Consider the following 15,880-nt stretch of genomic DNA (forward strand, 5'->3'; position numbering starts at 1 on the left):
AATCTGGGATCTGCTCCCTATGATATTCTCTAGTGAAGGTACTGGATTGATGGCACCTTCAACAAGTTAAAGGATTGCGAAAAAAGTTGATTCTGTTCATCCCGACGTGCTGTTTTCAGCTGAAGAAACATCATCATTTATTCAAGTGACTTCTTCAGTCTCAGGTGGTTTCCCCAACCTTATAACCACACTGTGAGCAAAATTGTTCTGGATCGGGTTCCCTGGCACAAACATAGTAATATAGTGTACACTGTTAAGTGCCAGAAGCCCACATAGCAGACAGGTCTGGCCCGGTATCAGAGCTGGTGTCAAACTGGCACTGCTGGCTGATTTCTGGCATGGTAAGTGGTATGTCATCCTGATGTGGGCCAGGTCTGGCAAACCAGATCTGGGCCACCAAAGGCCCGTCATTCTTTGCAGTATGTGGGCCACGTGTAAGCACATTGTGTGGGCCAGGTCCAGGCCATACCAATTTTGCTATGTGGGGGAGGCTATAGTTCCTGACAACTGGATAAAATGAGCACCGCAAAAGCCCGAAAAAAGTAAAGAGAACAAAGATAACTTCATTAAGTCTCTTTAATAAAGTTAAAAACTATTTCACACAAGGGTTTCTTGGTTGAATAACAAATTATATACATTTAAGAGCATGTCCTGCAGCTTTTAGATGCATTCTTGTTCCAACACACCTGAATCAAATGAAAGGCTTGGTTCCACATTTGATGGCACACTGAAGAGGTAATTCAACCATCTGATTCAGCTGTGTTGGAGTAGGGATGCATCTAAAAGTTGCAGGACAGTAGCTCTCAAGGACTGGAGCTGGAGACTGTTGGGATTAATTTTTATCTGTAAGGCTAATATCTCATAATTTGCATCACATACAGTATTTGTGTTTTATTCTTTACTGCGCACAGTATATTGTAGAGCAGTTGTGCTACTCTGATACTAGCAGACACAACACTTCCTCACAACTCCCTCACAGGAATGTGGCCTCAATCATGAATCTGCTGTTATGATATGCACTTTGTCCACTTCTTTGGTCTGACTGGAGGGCAAGAGGTGGTTGCCATGGTAATGGGAGCGTTGCTAGCAGAAGGTTAAATCTCTATATAAGAAGATGCCCAGAAAGCGGCAGAAGAAGAAACGTGAGCATGTATCAGACCTAAGACACCTTCAGCTGATTCCACCAATCATGCTAACATTCTGTTTCTGTGACCCGCAATACAGTTACTGCCTAGAAGAGGTTGCCTTTGTCTCTGAGCGAGAGAAGGTCCCTGGTGCTGTGTAACAGTAATTTTAAATTGTAACAATTTGATAATGATTCGTGAAAACGCATAATTGGAGGATATTAGTCTTCTCTCATGAAAAAAAAACCTAACAAGATCCCTGTTTTATGCATTTTAAATATATAAATCAGTTGATGCATATTTTAGACACTGATATCTATAAATGGTTTTTTTCTGAATTAATGGATTTGGATGAGGAGGGGAAATGGTCGTTGGTTAATGATGGGAAATGGTTTTCTCCAGTGCGTTCATAGTTTTTGGATCAGCATTTAAGGCAGCTGTGGCTCACGAGGCAGAGTGTGTCATCTACCAATCAAAAGGTCAGTGGTTTGATCCTTATTTAGTTTCTTTAAAAACTAAACCCAGATTTACATCAGCCTCATTGCATCCATTGGCCAGCACCATCAATCGATTGACCTTTGAGCTGAGGAAATATTTGAGTTGTTCAGAAAGTCTTGGGATCCATGACACTTGTTTCAGATGCAATCTGAATTGGCTTCAGGTGCTGTCTCATGTTAGCTGTAGTGATGAAGAGGTGAAGGACGTTAGTAAAAAATCAATCAGTGTCAATAAAGTGAGTCAGTGCTAAAATAAGAAGTGTAGCAGCAGCTGATCAGAGAATGACTCGACTCTTTTGGAAACGTGTCGTGTCAGTTTAACAGACAAAGAGGAAATAGACCAGTGTGCAGGGCAGCAGTGATGTCACTGTGCATTTCCTTAGTTACAGTGGTACCATCACACTGAGAACGGCTGAAGCAACTTTTCCTCCTCGCAGCAGAACCAGAGGTGAGTCCTGATGGTGTCTGATTCTCACATCTTTAATACTGACAGAAAAACTAAATAAGATCATTTTAAACCAGTCCTGATTTAAGGAACAAAAGTAATTGGGTTAGTGTTTTGGAAGCTAATCTGAACATACGATTACAAATCTCTTATTGACTAAGGTTCGTGGTGTCCTGGTGCCAGATGCATGGACAAACAACCTTACGCTCAAACATGATAATGTTGTTTAGAACATACTGTGACTAACACATCATTATATTTAGAAAAATATCAGGAAGGGGTCAAATACTTTTTCAGCACAATATAAAACCTGTTTAACACAAGTTATCAGCAAGTCAGGTTACAAGAGACGATCAATCATTGTGTGTTTTCTGATTTACAGTGATGCCATTAAACCACCAAGGCTTTATGACTTACAAAAATTTAAATTCTAACTAACTTTTAACAACTAATCAGGAAGTTGCATGTCTGAGTTTTCTGTGCAGCAGTTTCAGTGGTCATAAACAGGAAAGACAACAGGGTTGAGGTTAGAGCTGCGCTGTGTCTTTTAAGGTTTACAATTTAACCTGGAAGACATAACAACAGAAGTAACTTTTGATCATCACAAAAAACTGCAGAGGGATACGTTAAATACAGGTCCAGCTGGATTCTCAGACTCACATCTTTTGTGCTTCTGCTGATTTTAAAAAAATGACAATTATCATTTTTAATAGTTCCTGACATGTGGAGCAAAAACAATCAATGATTAATAACACAGCTGAGTTCAGCGTTCAAGAGATGTCAATCCAGCATCATGATAAAAAAATACTTTTAGTTAACTGAGCATGCAACCTCAAAGTTCATCTGTTCCAAGTAATTAGTTTCTCTCTGGTCCCAGTGTGTACCCTCTCGTTTCCCACCCTCTCGTTATCCTGCCTGTATTTAAGTTAAGTGTTTCTAGTTTCTATTTTTTTAGCTTTGTATGTTTGTGCTTTAGCGTTCAGTATTAGAGTAATTAAAGCTGCCTCTTTTAGTTCACTCCCTTTGTTTCCAAGTCCTGCTATTGGGGCCTAGCTCTGCCTGCCACACAGTCATCGTGATAATTTCAATGTCAAAGTCAATTTTACTTATATTGCACACTTCATTCTTTAAAGGAATTAAAACAGCAAAACAAAACATTGAAATATATAAACTTGCAGGCAATTTGAGTAAATTCCTTTAACTTGATATCCAAGCTCATTGGAGTCCAGGAGGCCTGCCATGACTGCCCTTCACCGTCAGGCCTGGTGTCAGTATCATGTGCACTGGAACGTACACAGTTAGAGAAACGTTATGTTCAGAGATGAGTCCAGGTTCTGCCTACAGCTCACTGCTTCAGCTTGTGCTTAATGGATTGTCATAAGATTCATGAGAGTGTTGACTTATCTTTGCTAATGAATGCTTCCTTCCACAACTAAGGTACTAATGTACAGAATGTGTGTAGGTGCATGTGTGTCTGTGCGTTTCCAGCCATACCATACATAGACAGATGACCTTTCAATGAACCTAACGTGTGTGTATGAGCTATGCTCAAAAAGCAGAAGCATCTTGCTAAACTCTAAAAACAGAAACTTGCAATTGATCATAAATGAAATGAACATTTAAAGGTGTGAAATCTCGCATTTTAATAGAACAGAACAGTCTGGTTTAAAGCTATTGTATGCTTCCTTCCACAACTGCAGACTGTAACCTGTAGCACATATCTAAAATTGTTCCAACATTAATTTAACACAACAAATTAAGAGTGAATCATTTAAAAAAATGAACCTATAAATTCAGTTTAAAAGACTGTTTTTTTTTAAAGTGTTTTTTTTTCCAGCACCAGAAACATGGTTCACCCCAAAAATGAAACACTGTCTTCGGACCAGAACTGTGGTAATGTCGACACATCAGTCAACCCTTTCTTTATGTTGGTCTACAGTCTGGTGTTTCTGGTAAGTTTCAAATAATCAGATTGTGGTTTTTTTTTAAGGAACTGGTTCAAGGTTCTCTGTGCATCTACAAACGTCCTGTTCTCTCCGTCCTCTCTGTGTCTCTACAGGTGGGTTTACCCCTCAATGGCTTCATCATGAAGTTTTACTGTTGTCGGGCTCGGCAGCAGGCATCCAGCAGCTTGATGGTCTACCTGAAGAACCTGACAGCTGCTGACTTCCTGCTCTGCCTCTCTCTGCCACTGCGCATCGCCCACTATGCCATCAGGTCTCCCATCGTTCGGCTGCTCCACTGCACAGTTGGAGCTTCTGCTTTTTTCCTCAACATGTACACCAGCATCATATTTATGGCGTACATCGCTGCCAATAGGTAAGAAACCTTTAACGTAAAAACTAGATTAAGTGGTTAAGTACACACCCTGTGCTCCTGACAAAAGTATGAATGTACCTTTTTCTGGCTCAGTATTTACTTTTGCAGTTTTGGCACTGTTGTGATTAGTGAAGTTGTATTCTGCCTCCTTCCTCTTCTGTCTGCAGGTATCGGAAAATCGTACATCCTTCAGGAACTGTACGAACAGTACGAACTGCGAGAATCATCTCTGTCATCACCTGGGTTATTCTCCTGGCTCCAACAATCATTTTTATCAGCTTTTTTATCAGCTCCAAGGAACCTTTGACCTCTAATTACTGTGTTGATTCCTTTAGTTCATCAGTCAGCCTGCTGTACAAAATCCTCCACACCTTCTCTGCAATCATTGTCCTCTTGGTCTTCATTTCCCTGGTCTTCTTCTACTACAACATCTCCCGCAGGGTGTTGCAGGCACAGCAGAGGCAGCTGGCCTCCTCTGGCTCTGAGAAGCTGGTGAAGTCTCGCAGGAACATGTTGGTGCTGGTCAGCATCTTCTGTCTTTGCTTTGTCCCGTATCACCTCGTTCGACTTCCCTACCCCTTTCTGCGGACCAGCTGCTCTGTGGTTCCAGTTTTGTACAACCTGCAGGAGGCGGCCGCCATGGTGTCAGTTTTCAACGTCTGTCTGGACCCCATTGTTTACTTTTACCTCTGTAAGACTTTTCGAGCTCAGGTGAGAAAGATGTCCAGGAGGACCAACATCCAACAAGCAAATGAGGAGAGCGAGAGCAGCAGGGAGCAGCTGGACATCACTACATCACAACACCAGTGATGTAAGGCAACGTACAGCATTTTATAAAATGACGAGATTTGCTTTTGTTTTGAGAGTCCGATTAGTGAAACCAGTATCATGGATCCCCGTCCTCATGAACCACAGGACTTCTTCTGTGCTCAAATGTCAACATGAGGCTGAACTCAGCACAAACACACAGGTGTCAGTGTTGCTAGCATTTAGCTTTAGCATGAATGAAGTGAACCAGTGTGTGGGCAGATTCAAAGAAAAAATGCATATTAAATATCTGTCTCTGGAAACAGTTTTTAAAATTCACACGTATCCAGATGAGCTTTTTATCTCTCTGCAGTAATCTGTACATTTGATAATAAAAATCTTAAACTCTAAAAGACTTGGAAATGAATTTACTGCTTTTGCTTATAAAGAAAATATCTAAGATTTCCAGGCTGGTTTGCTTCTTTACTGTTTTTTCAACACAGACGTTTTCACATGTTTGTTCGGCACTGGAGCTAAAAAATAAGTAAATAAATAATGTTTTAATGTTTTTTTTGGTTGTTTCAAACAATTAGTGATGGGATTTCCGGCTGTTTTTAGAGAGCCGACGCTTTCGGCTCCGAACCGGCTCTTCAGGTTGTTTTGTTGCTTTAGATAATTTATTATTAACAATAATATAAAATTATGCACACAAGCAATTACTAATGTAAAAAAAGTGGTTTTATTTATATATGTTTATATATAAATATATGCGATGGCCCCTTGAGACAAAACACGTACAATCTCCAAAACACATTTCTAGCGTTAACTGAACTTTCAAAACCGCTACCTAGATCACTTAAATTACTCAATTGAAAGCATGTGTGTATTGTTTGTGTATTTATACACAAACACTCATATATACATATTCAAATAATTAAAAAAAAAAAGTTCATTTACCTGTTACTACCACACACCACATCCGGTCGTTGTTACTTGCTGGCTTGTGTAGCCACTAAGTAACAAAAGCTCAACACTGCGCCCAGCATCCTGGAGCATTTCTGTTGTGTTTTGTATGTGTTTTGGAGTTTGTACGTGCTTTGTCTCTAGGGGCCACCGTAAATATACTTTTATTTATTCACTCCACATAAAATGTAATAAATAAATCATATAATACTAAAAACAACTAGTCACATTTCAACTTTTAACTATTTAAATTTTCAGCTTTTTCTTTTAAGGAAATTTTAAGTGAAACAACACAAAACACTGCAAACCACAACACAATTAAATATAAATTAAAATATGAAAAGAAAAAGAATCACATTCTTTGTCATATGGACCTGCATGAATAAACTTTCTGAATCCTTTATCATCTGCATCTGAAAATAGTTGTGGATGATTACTATACCTTTCTGATGTGACGTTGTTGTCCGCTCTTTCTCTCTCTCCCTCCCGCTCTGTTCCTGTGCTACTGCGAGTGTAACTACCGCCCCTCCCCCCTCTTCCCAGCGGGAAAAAAGTGCAAGAGAGGGTGAGAGAAAGGAAAAAAGAAAACCCAACGGCTCGCAATAAGGAGCCGGCTCGTGTCGTTCACTTCAAAGAGCCGGCTCTAAAAGCCATTTCGTTTGCGACCGACACATCACTACAAACAATTATATGCTGTTCCTCAATGGTCAAGCTGCCCCTTTTTTGACTCCCACACTGATGCTTTTCTCTGCAGTTTGCACCATTTGTGAGACTAACAGTCTCACTTCCAGGTGCCTATTGTTGTAATTTGGTAATGTATAGATAAACCTGAACTGAAACTTCTGCTGTGCAGCTTACTAAGAGGTCCTCTCACGGCAATGTGCAGTCACACAGAAGAACAACTTAGATGACATTACAATTGTTGTACATTACTCTAAAATCATGAGACTGACTTTAAGATCACAACCTCATTGAAAACATAAGTATTATTGTCCCCGAAAATAGCTCTAATATATTAAGAGAATACAGCAAATGAGAACACAGGATGGCCAAAAAATGTCCTTTAATATGAGATCTTCTTGTTTTATTGGAGCAGTAAAGTGCCATAACAAAGAATAAGTGCACCTAAGAACAAGTATCACTGCTATGGAGTTTTTCATGTTTTACATACAGACTCAAGACTTTTTTATTTAAACACTGGTGAGTTAGAACCCTCTCTTTACAACACTCGTTTCATTTTCCATCAAACATTTCTTTCAGTCGTCTGCGTTTATCAGTGCTATGTGTGACTCATTTTATTCAATAACCACAAAGTACAAAAATGCAAGATTAAACATTTTATTATAGATAAAAAGATAATTAATTACACATTCATACAATGAACAAGGTTTCTATAAAAATTCCACACAGTGTAAGAAAAACATTATAAAAGTTTCATCAAAATATGAAATGCTTTCATATGATTAACGATTTTCTTAAAGATCATGTTCTTTGATGATCACATTACATGTGCCACATTTTAAAAGTATAATATACTTAGAAAAGTCTTCACAAAAGAGCGATGTTTTAAGTGGAAGAAAAAGCATGGATGTGATGAGGGGACCAGAAACACTGGATCACAGGGCAGCTGGTACGGATTTGCAGATTTTTCTAGTGTCTGCAGAGCTGGTGGTTTCAAAAACTGCAGTCTTCACTCATCAGAAGGCCGTAAATTTGGCTGCTTGGTCAGATCAAAACCGTCCCCCAGGCTCTCAGTGGAGAAGAGCCTGTGTCTCTTAAATGACTTTAAAGAGTCTGGGAGGAGTTTGAGATCGTGGTCACCCTGTGAGTCAGAGAAAATGTCATATTACACACTCTGGCTGCTGTGTGAAGACACGGTTTAACTTTTCTCTGGGATCCTTCTGAGTGTGTGATAGTCTCACGCTCAGGTTGCACATTTGTAAATCTAACTTTCCTTTTTATCTAAATTTTCCTTTTTTGAATTAAACAAATGTAAATAAAATGTAATAAAGCTTTCCATCCGAGCATGCAGCCTCCAGCTCTCCCCATCCTCAATGTTACAAAAGCACAGGTTTTACTAAGAACAACCTTTTGTACTAATAAGATGGAAGAAATCTCCTTCAGCATTCACAAAGTGGACTATTTCTCTCGCCTGATTGTGTTTTAGGGAAAAAGCAGCTAATAGATAGTTAGTGGGTTTTGTATTTGTTGTTGGTTTATTTCACGAACACAATAATATTTTTAAGAGTCCACTGAGCAAAGTAGCATACATGATGGATACTACGCTATAAAACAGTGAGAAGTAAAACTCATCGTCTTATTAGTCGGCTGAGGTCCTTCAACATCTGTCGGACAATCCTCAGGATTTTCTGTGAGTCTGTTGTGGTCAGTGCAATCCTCCATGCTGTTGCATGCTGGGAGGAGGGTCAGGTCGAGGGTCACAGATGTCAACAGACTGAATGAACTCATCTGCGAGGCCAGCAATGTTGTGGGGATGGAGCTGGACTCAGTTAGGGTGGTGTCTGAGAGGCAGATGTTGTCCAAGATAAGGACAATGGTGGATAATACTTTACCGGAAGTACTCCTAGAGGTGTAATTGAATCCAGACGCTTGACGAATTGCATAAAAAGATTTATGTTTGTCCAGAGAGGGAGGGGGTCGTTGCTGGGGGGGCATGGTTGAGGAGAGTTCAGCAGATTTTCTGATGAGTCAGTGGAGATCCGAGTGCATTCGGCTGTATAGAGAGACCGAATGATCGCAGCAGTTGGTGAGTAGAGGTCTATAAATGTAAACATTTTTTGGCAAAGACTATTTCGGGCTATTTCGTTCGTTTTACAATAGTGGATTTAGATTTATTAAGAATTATTATTTATTAAGTGAGAGAAAGAAAAAGAGTTTTTCTTCATTTTTAGAGCTACTTTTACAAGGACAGATATGGACATTTTTGACACGATGCACAGTGCAGATGAATGAGAAGGAGGAATTCCTCCTATCTATGCTTACACTCAGTGAGCTAATGAATGTCAAGTTATCATCTCCATCTCCATCCTGTTTGTGTGTGTGTGTGTGTGTGTGTGTGTGTGTGTGTGTGTGTGTGTGTGTGTGTGTGTGTGTGTGTGTGTGTGTGTGTGTGTGTGTGTGTGTGTGTGTGTTGATTTATCCCACTTTTCGAGTTTCATCTGTAAAGCGGTGTACTCCGGTGCACAAAATAGAAAACAATTTATTCTGAAAAAATGCAGATGAAGAGTTGTTTGTTGACCGTATAGATCGTCTGTTTTTAAGCCGGCGATGGTCTAGCTGCCAGTCATTTAATAGACCAATATTTTTTATTTATTTAAATGGTGCTAACTCACTTTGTTCAACACAGCCCAGCAGTGGCGGTCCTAGCCTGTTTGGTGCCCTGGGCGAACACTCCCTGAATTCACACTGAATTGAAATTAAAGTAAATACGTTAACAATTCTGTTTTGCAGTGTTAGTCAGTAAGTGACTGGCTGCCAGACCATGGTTGTTTATATTTACTGCTGTAAATCCAAGCCCATTATGTATTCATGATTTGAATCCTGGGTTGTCCTCTTCTTTTCTCTTTTTTCTAAACTGAAGACATGATGGCTTTGAACTTTTCTTGTCCATCTTCCATTTTCTGAAGTAATTTACCGACTGAGAACCAGCCTTTTTCTTCAAGCGTGGGTTAGGGTCCTCGTGGGTCCTGCAGGAAATCAGAGTTCTAAAAGTTAGAAGTCGTTAATGTAGCAAAAAACAAAATGCATTGCATTTTGTTCATAATCAATTTAAAGCCATTATCATTCTTGTTTTTTGCTTTCACTGGGTAAATGAATCTATCAAGTTTTAAGAAACAGATTTACATTTATTGTTTATTAATTTTATTGGACATCAACAGATCCCATTTATACACATTTAAGGTATAACATGGAAAATATCCTTTTGTTTCCATATGGAGACTCAGAATTTGACCCATCCTAAATATTCGGACCAGACAGCATTAGGAAGCATGCATGACACACGATTAAGGCGAAACTCCCCAAATCTCGGTTAGCGAGTTGATGCTGACAGCACTAAGTAAAACAAAAGGACAAGTCAGATTTATAAGAGTCGATCTCGTCTCAAAATGGGCCATAAATTGCACCGTGTATGCCCAGCGTAACTTTGACACAAAGGCATCTGCTGTGATGTTTACACCTGTGATGAAGTCTCACTAGTGTCAGATTTTATTTTATACACAGATATAAAAATATGGATATGTACAGATAAACGATCCAAATTATAATATTTCTGTCCGAGTCAAAATTGATTGAATGAAATCAATTATGGAAATCAGATACCCAGCCCTGTTTTCTTTGTTCTGCCAAATATTAGCTCATTTTTTTCAACCTAAATTTTATCAGCTTGATAAAGAAATGACTGAAACACTCTTGTGAGGCCTGTTTAGTGGACTGATGTTGATCTTAACTGATTTAATTCCTACTCCTTTTCTTAGTTTAAGTTTATCGCTCTAATCGTTTTTGCTGCTTTATATTTTCAATTTTGTTTTGTTGTTTAAGGATTTTTGGCAACACGGTGGTTAGAAGGTCCTGAGTTCAATTCCACCATCAGGCCGGGGTCTTTCTGTGTGGAGTTTGCATGTTCTCCCCATGTTTGTGTGGGTTCTCCCCGAATACTTGGCTTCCTCCCACCATCCAAAGACATGCACTTTGTGGGGATAGGTTAATTGAAAAATCTAAATTGCCCATAGGTGTGAATGCTGGAGTGAATCTGAGTGTGAATGGTTGTCTGTCCCTGTGTGTTGGCCCTGCGACAGACTGGCGACCTGTCCAGGGTGTACCCCGCCTCTCGCCCTATGACAGCTGGGATAGGCTCCAGCGCCCCCCGCGACCCTGAAAAGGATAAGTGGAAGTGAATGGATGGATGGATCTTTAGGGTTTTAGTTTTAGGTCTTTTTATTACTGAACTTTTTTATTGTGTTCTTTTCTTCATGTTTGCTGTTCTGATTTGTTTAATTCATGGCTTTACTGTGAGGCTTTACATGTGGGGTTTCACAACTTGCATTTGCACCTGGATTAAGTCAAGTCAAGTCAAGTCAACTTTATTTGTCAATTCTGCCACATGTACAGGACATACAGAGAATAGAAATTTCGTTACTCTCAAACCCTAGTGATTAAAAAATGCAAATAAAATAATTAAAAAGTAAAAATTTAAATAAATACAATACAATTTTACGTATAACAAAAAAAAGCTATGCAATATACAATATACAATATACAATAAGATGTGCTTTCTAAATAAAGGTTTTCTTTCTTGACTTCTGAACCAAATAACAGCTTATGAGGTGGTAACTACTGGGAACATGTCCTCAGGGCACGAGTCCCTCTTGTTTTCTGGAGTAAAAACTTGTTCAGCATAACTGAAGAATAAAGGTGCACTAAACGATGAGGATGATGTTCAGTGGTGGTGGTGACACATACAGGTTGCACAGCTGTGACTTCCAACCAACATAAAATCAAGATCATCAAAATGTAACGACCTCGACAGGAAATCTGCAATGACCCAAACGCTTTAATAGAGTTTAATGAAAGAATCGTTTTTGCCTCAGGATTTTACAATCAGTCAATGCCAGTGCTGATTTATGAGAAACATCTATCCAGTTTCATTTAATATAGGATTTAAACAGCACCAGATGACACAAGGTTAAGAGACAAAAGATAGCATGAAAAAAGAATAATGCACAACTAAAAGCAAAGGCCTGAAATATTTTATGATTATTTGCTGTTTTTGTTCATCTTTAAAGACTCTCCTGAGAGACTGTGAAAAGCTGCCAGGGAACCTGAATTGTTTCAGGTAGGTGGAAAACATACAAACACCGCAATAACAAAATAACACAAGTACCTATATTAAGAGGAGTCGGCGCCCCACAAACAGCTGTGGACGGCCTTGTTTGTGTAAACTCTTTGTTATCGAGAACAGATGAATAAATATCGCCACTTCACACTTCAGGAAACCTTTCCCTGCGTGTTCATCAGAAATATATTGATGACAATGAGCCTCAATAGTTTTTCTTTTTAAATAGATTTGATTTTTGTGGTTTTAAAATTGTTTTGTTAACATATTTATTTATTTATTTTTATTTCAGTCTTTCAGTCTCCAGATTTAGAGGAGCCTCAGCCATCCATCTGTTTGATTTCCATTCAGCAGTCAAGAGGAGCTGCGAGATTATGAGATTCCAACAAATATAGAACTGACTCTTCTGTATTCACTTCACTCCAATAATAAATGCACCACTGTTTTATTTTCTTCCAGTTACTTTAAAGCACTTATTTTTATATAATATATATATAATATATATAATATAATATAATATAATATTAATATAATATAATATAATAATATAATATAATATAATATAATATGCCTTGGAGCTGGAGCTTCTGCTCTCATTAGATTCTACCTACACTACCCATGATGCCCTGCCCGTCCCGTTGCCAGGATACGTAACATTCCACAAAGGCCATTTTGACGCCGAAAAGCGAGTTTGGCTTGAACTCAGACGACAAGTAAGACATTTAAAACATATTTATCAGATTTGAGTTTAGCTCTGCCGGCAGGTCGTTTGTCTCTGCATGCGAGTGTGTGCTGTCTCAGTTGGGTTAATCGGCTTAAAACCGCCGGTGTCGGCTTCTTGTTAGCTGTCTGCTGCTAGGTGGCTAATGCTACTGTAAACCGTTGTTTCTGATGGAGGTTTTACTGTGTCCGCCCGCAGCTGACCCGCCGGGCTCCGATGGAGCGGGCTGACCGGGACAGAGGAGGCCGCCTGCTGAAGAACCAGCCGTACGACGAGAGCCTGGATGTGGCGGACGCCGAGGAGGTACCGAGCGTGTACAGCCCGACTCCCCGCAGCCAGCCCCAGGTAATCTCCTCCTGTCCTTGCGGAGAGCTCCGGTTTAACCGGTGATCGTGACGCCTGCTCGTGTTTCTTCATTATTTAAAGCTCAAAGTGTTTCCAGTCACAAACTCGTCTGTGTAGAAACTGTGTAGAAATGACAGAAGAGTGAATCTGGTAATGTTAAGTGAGCATCATGTTTTAGAGCCCCAGTTTTTATTAAAACACTGAATAAAGTTTCCTTCCATCAGAGTTGAACTGTAAGCTGAGTCAGTCCTGCCATGCTCCAGGTTGGTCTCAGGTCACATGACCTGGTTTTGTTTCTTCGTCTTTCAGGTGGAGTTCAGGAGGAGCAGCAGGAGGGTTCACAGCCTGATGTCGGCCCACAGCAGCAGCGACGAGTTTGACGAGGACCATGGGAGGGGGAAGGAGCCGGGAGGGGGGCGGCCAGAAGAGGAAGAAGAGGATGATGACGAAGAAGATGATGATGACGACGAGGACTCCGAAGATGACGAATCGGAGGAGGACAGCAAGCTCCACAAGGCGCCGGAGGGCCTGTATGATCCCGCCGACTACGCCAACCTGCCCGTCAGCACCGACATCAAAGAGCTGTTCCAGTACATCACACGGTGAGCAGAGACACACATGTGCCAACTCACGTTTTTTAACACCATCTTGTTTCTGCTAAAACAAAAAAAACCTTATCAAAGTTTATTGATAAAGCACCGAATCACAACAACAGTCACCTCAAAGCACTTTATTTGTTAAAGACCCCTGCAGTAAGTCACGTAGTTGTCACGCACACATCTGGAGTTTCCGTGTTTTGTGTTTGTCTCAGATACACCCCCGAGTCCGTTGAGCTGGAGCACAACCTGAAGCCGTTTATCCCGGACTTCATCCCTGCAGTGGGAGACATCGACGCCTTCCTCAAGGTTCGAACACAATCGCACCTGATAGCATAGAAAGCGCGACCTCTGACCTCAGAGTGACCTCATGTTGTAATCCCACAGGTGCCGAGGCCCGATGGCAAACCGGACAACCTGGGGCTGCTGGTTCTGGATGAGCCCAGCGTGAAGCAGTCGGACCCGACGGTGCTGTCGCTGTTTCTGTCGGAGGAGACCAAGCAACACGGCGCCACCGAGGTACACACACACTCCTGTACACACACATCTGTACGCACACACTACCACACACTCAGCATTAAAGTCAGAGTCACTCCTCATTGTTTCCTTTCCTGCAGGTGAAGAAGGTGACGAGCATCGCCAACCCTCAGAGCAACCCGCGGGCGGTGGACAGCTGGTGGAGAGCATCAGCGCGCTGCAACCGCTCCAAGCCGCCAGCGAGCGTCCAGTACAGCAGACCGATGCCTGATATCGACAGCCTGATGCAGGAGTGGCCAACCGAGCTCGAGGAGCTGCTGGACCGCCTGCAGCTGCCGTCCGCCCGCCTGAACTGTGACCTGCCGCAGTATGCGGACATTGTGTGCAGCCTGCTCGACATCCCCGTTCTACGGCAGCCGCGTCCAGTCCCTGGCACCTGCTCTTCAGCCTCTACCTGGCGTTCAGAGACTCGCAGCACTTCACGCGCAGAGCTGAAGTGCTGGAAGTACCAACATCCCCAGAACGGGCACAGAGCCTGTTCGGAACTGATAACTAACACCCAGATGTGCGAACTATTTGATGGCTGCTTAAAGTTTTTAGGGAGATAGAACCTGTTGCTCTGCTTTTTTTTTTCCTACCTTTTGTTTTTGCTGTGTGTTGCCTCTGAAATTAAAGCCATGTTTCAGGCTCTTGTAGAAACGACAGCTTTCGAGCTTCATCTAACCTAAGCTTGCTTTCACTGCTCACCTGTGCCACCTGCAGCAGCCTGAATACTTCAGGGACCAGATGAAGGTCCTTGATAAACGCTGTAATAAACCAGCCGCTCAGAACAAGGTCACTGTCTGAACATCTGTAAAGTCCTGTGCCTGCAAAAAACGCCTGTTACTCAAAGATGCCCGTATATATTATATGTAATTAATAAAGTAAACTCTGTGAGTGTAACCCAGTCATAGATTACATATTGTTATAATTACACAAAATGTGTTCTTTATACCTGACTGTTAGGACCTTCAAGCCTGTATTTATATTCATTATCGGTTAGAGCCCCTCCTCATTGTTCTTCTTCTTCTTTGGTGCAACCCTGTAAATACAGTGTACCCCTTTGGCCTCTCCCGTTTTCTACAATTCCCCTGTGGGGGAGGTGGGTGTCGTTTCCCTGTACCCTGTGCGACACTCATGTAATTCATATTTAGCCACCCTGATGTTTCTGATTGCGATTTTAGTTCAATTATTGTCATCATTATGCCTGTGTTTTGTTAGACGCTATAAATGTGTAGTATGTGTGTGCCACAAATGTGGCGCCATTAATGCTAGCACGAATTTATAATTATGGCTAGCTTGGAAGTTGTGGGTTGGCGAACCCCCCACTGTTTGTATTTGGTTGTAGGAGCTGGAGCGAGCAAGTCATTTACTCGGAGGTCTTTCTTTTACCTTTCTTTGTCAGGTATGTCGGATTTTTTGCTGGTGTTTTTTTTTTTTCTTTTGTCAAAAATGTTCCATGTAAGTTCGTACTTTATGTTTAATGTAGAAATAAATACAGAGCCTTTTCTACAATTCCCCTGTGGGAGAGGAGCTGGAGCGAGCAAGTCATTTACTTGGAGGTTTTTCTTTTACCTTTCTTTGTCAGAAACAAAGCAGAAACACACGGTTACATGAGGTCAAAGGTCAAGTTTGAAAGCTCCAAATATAATTTTAAAAGACGTTTTTAGAAGTTTTCTTTAGGTGCGTTTTACTTCTAAACATTTAGATTTTTAACACTAATTTAACAAGTAATCCTATTTTGTTCTATTAG

At 40.9% G+C, this 15,880-nt stretch overlaps 2 protein-coding genes across 3 annotated transcripts; both read left to right on the forward strand.

The window, feature by feature from the left end:
* Window positions 1-730: 730 nt before the first annotated feature.
* On the forward strand, window positions 731-5,545 carry LOC120718245 (P2Y purinoceptor 14-like). 2 transcript variants are annotated; one of them, XM_040006682.1, is made up of 6 exons: window positions 731-1,142; window positions 1,527-1,603; window positions 2,005-2,069; window positions 3,889-4,018; window positions 4,126-4,385; window positions 4,553-5,545. In XM_040006682.1, exons 4-6 carry the CDS (start codon window positions 3,914-3,916, stop codon window positions 5,193-5,195), a joined length of 1,008 nt encoding a protein of 335 aa, XP_039862616.1. In that variant the 5' UTR covers window positions 731-1,142; window positions 1,527-1,603; window positions 2,005-2,069; window positions 3,889-3,913; the 3' UTR covers window positions 5,196-5,545. The 2 variants fall into 2 exon arrangements, with proteins under 2 accessions (XP_039862616.1, XP_039862614.1); XM_040006680.1 differs by having other exon boundaries at window positions 732-1,142; window positions 3,904-4,018.
* Window positions 5,546-12,544: 6,999 nt separating this feature from the next.
* On the forward strand, window positions 12,545-14,644 carry LOC120718246 (intraflagellar transport protein 46 homolog). Its single transcript, XM_040006683.1, is given in 8 exon segments — window positions 12,545-12,662; window positions 12,869-13,015; window positions 13,325-13,617; window positions 13,827-13,920; window positions 13,999-14,130; window positions 14,229-14,495; window positions 14,497-14,520; window positions 14,522-14,644. Coding segments are annotated over 7 exon segments (1,062 nt in total). The 5' UTR covers window positions 12,545-12,662; window positions 12,869-12,886.
* Window positions 14,645-15,880: the final 1,236 nt, after the last annotated feature.

Source organism: Simochromis diagramma, unplaced genomic scaffold (assembly GCF_900408965.1).
Source record: "Simochromis diagramma unplaced genomic scaffold, fSimDia1.1 OVJJ01000791.1, whole genome shotgun sequence".
Lineage (NCBI taxonomy): Eukaryota > Metazoa > Chordata > Actinopteri > Cichliformes > Cichlidae > Simochromis > Simochromis diagramma.

Coding starts and splice junctions, on each gene's coding strand:
- LOC120718245 (XM_040006682.1), top strand. CDS start 3,914: ATGGTTCACCCCAAAAATGAAACACTGTCTTCGGACCAGAACTGTGGT. Junction 4,019..4,125: donor TCTACAGTCTGGTGTTTCTG/GTAAGTTTCAAA, acceptor GTGTCTCTACAG/GTGGGTTTACCCCTCAATGG. Junction 4,386..4,552: donor GCGTACATCGCTGCCAATAG/GTAAGAAACCTT, acceptor TTCTGTCTGCAG/GTATCGGAAAATCGTACATC.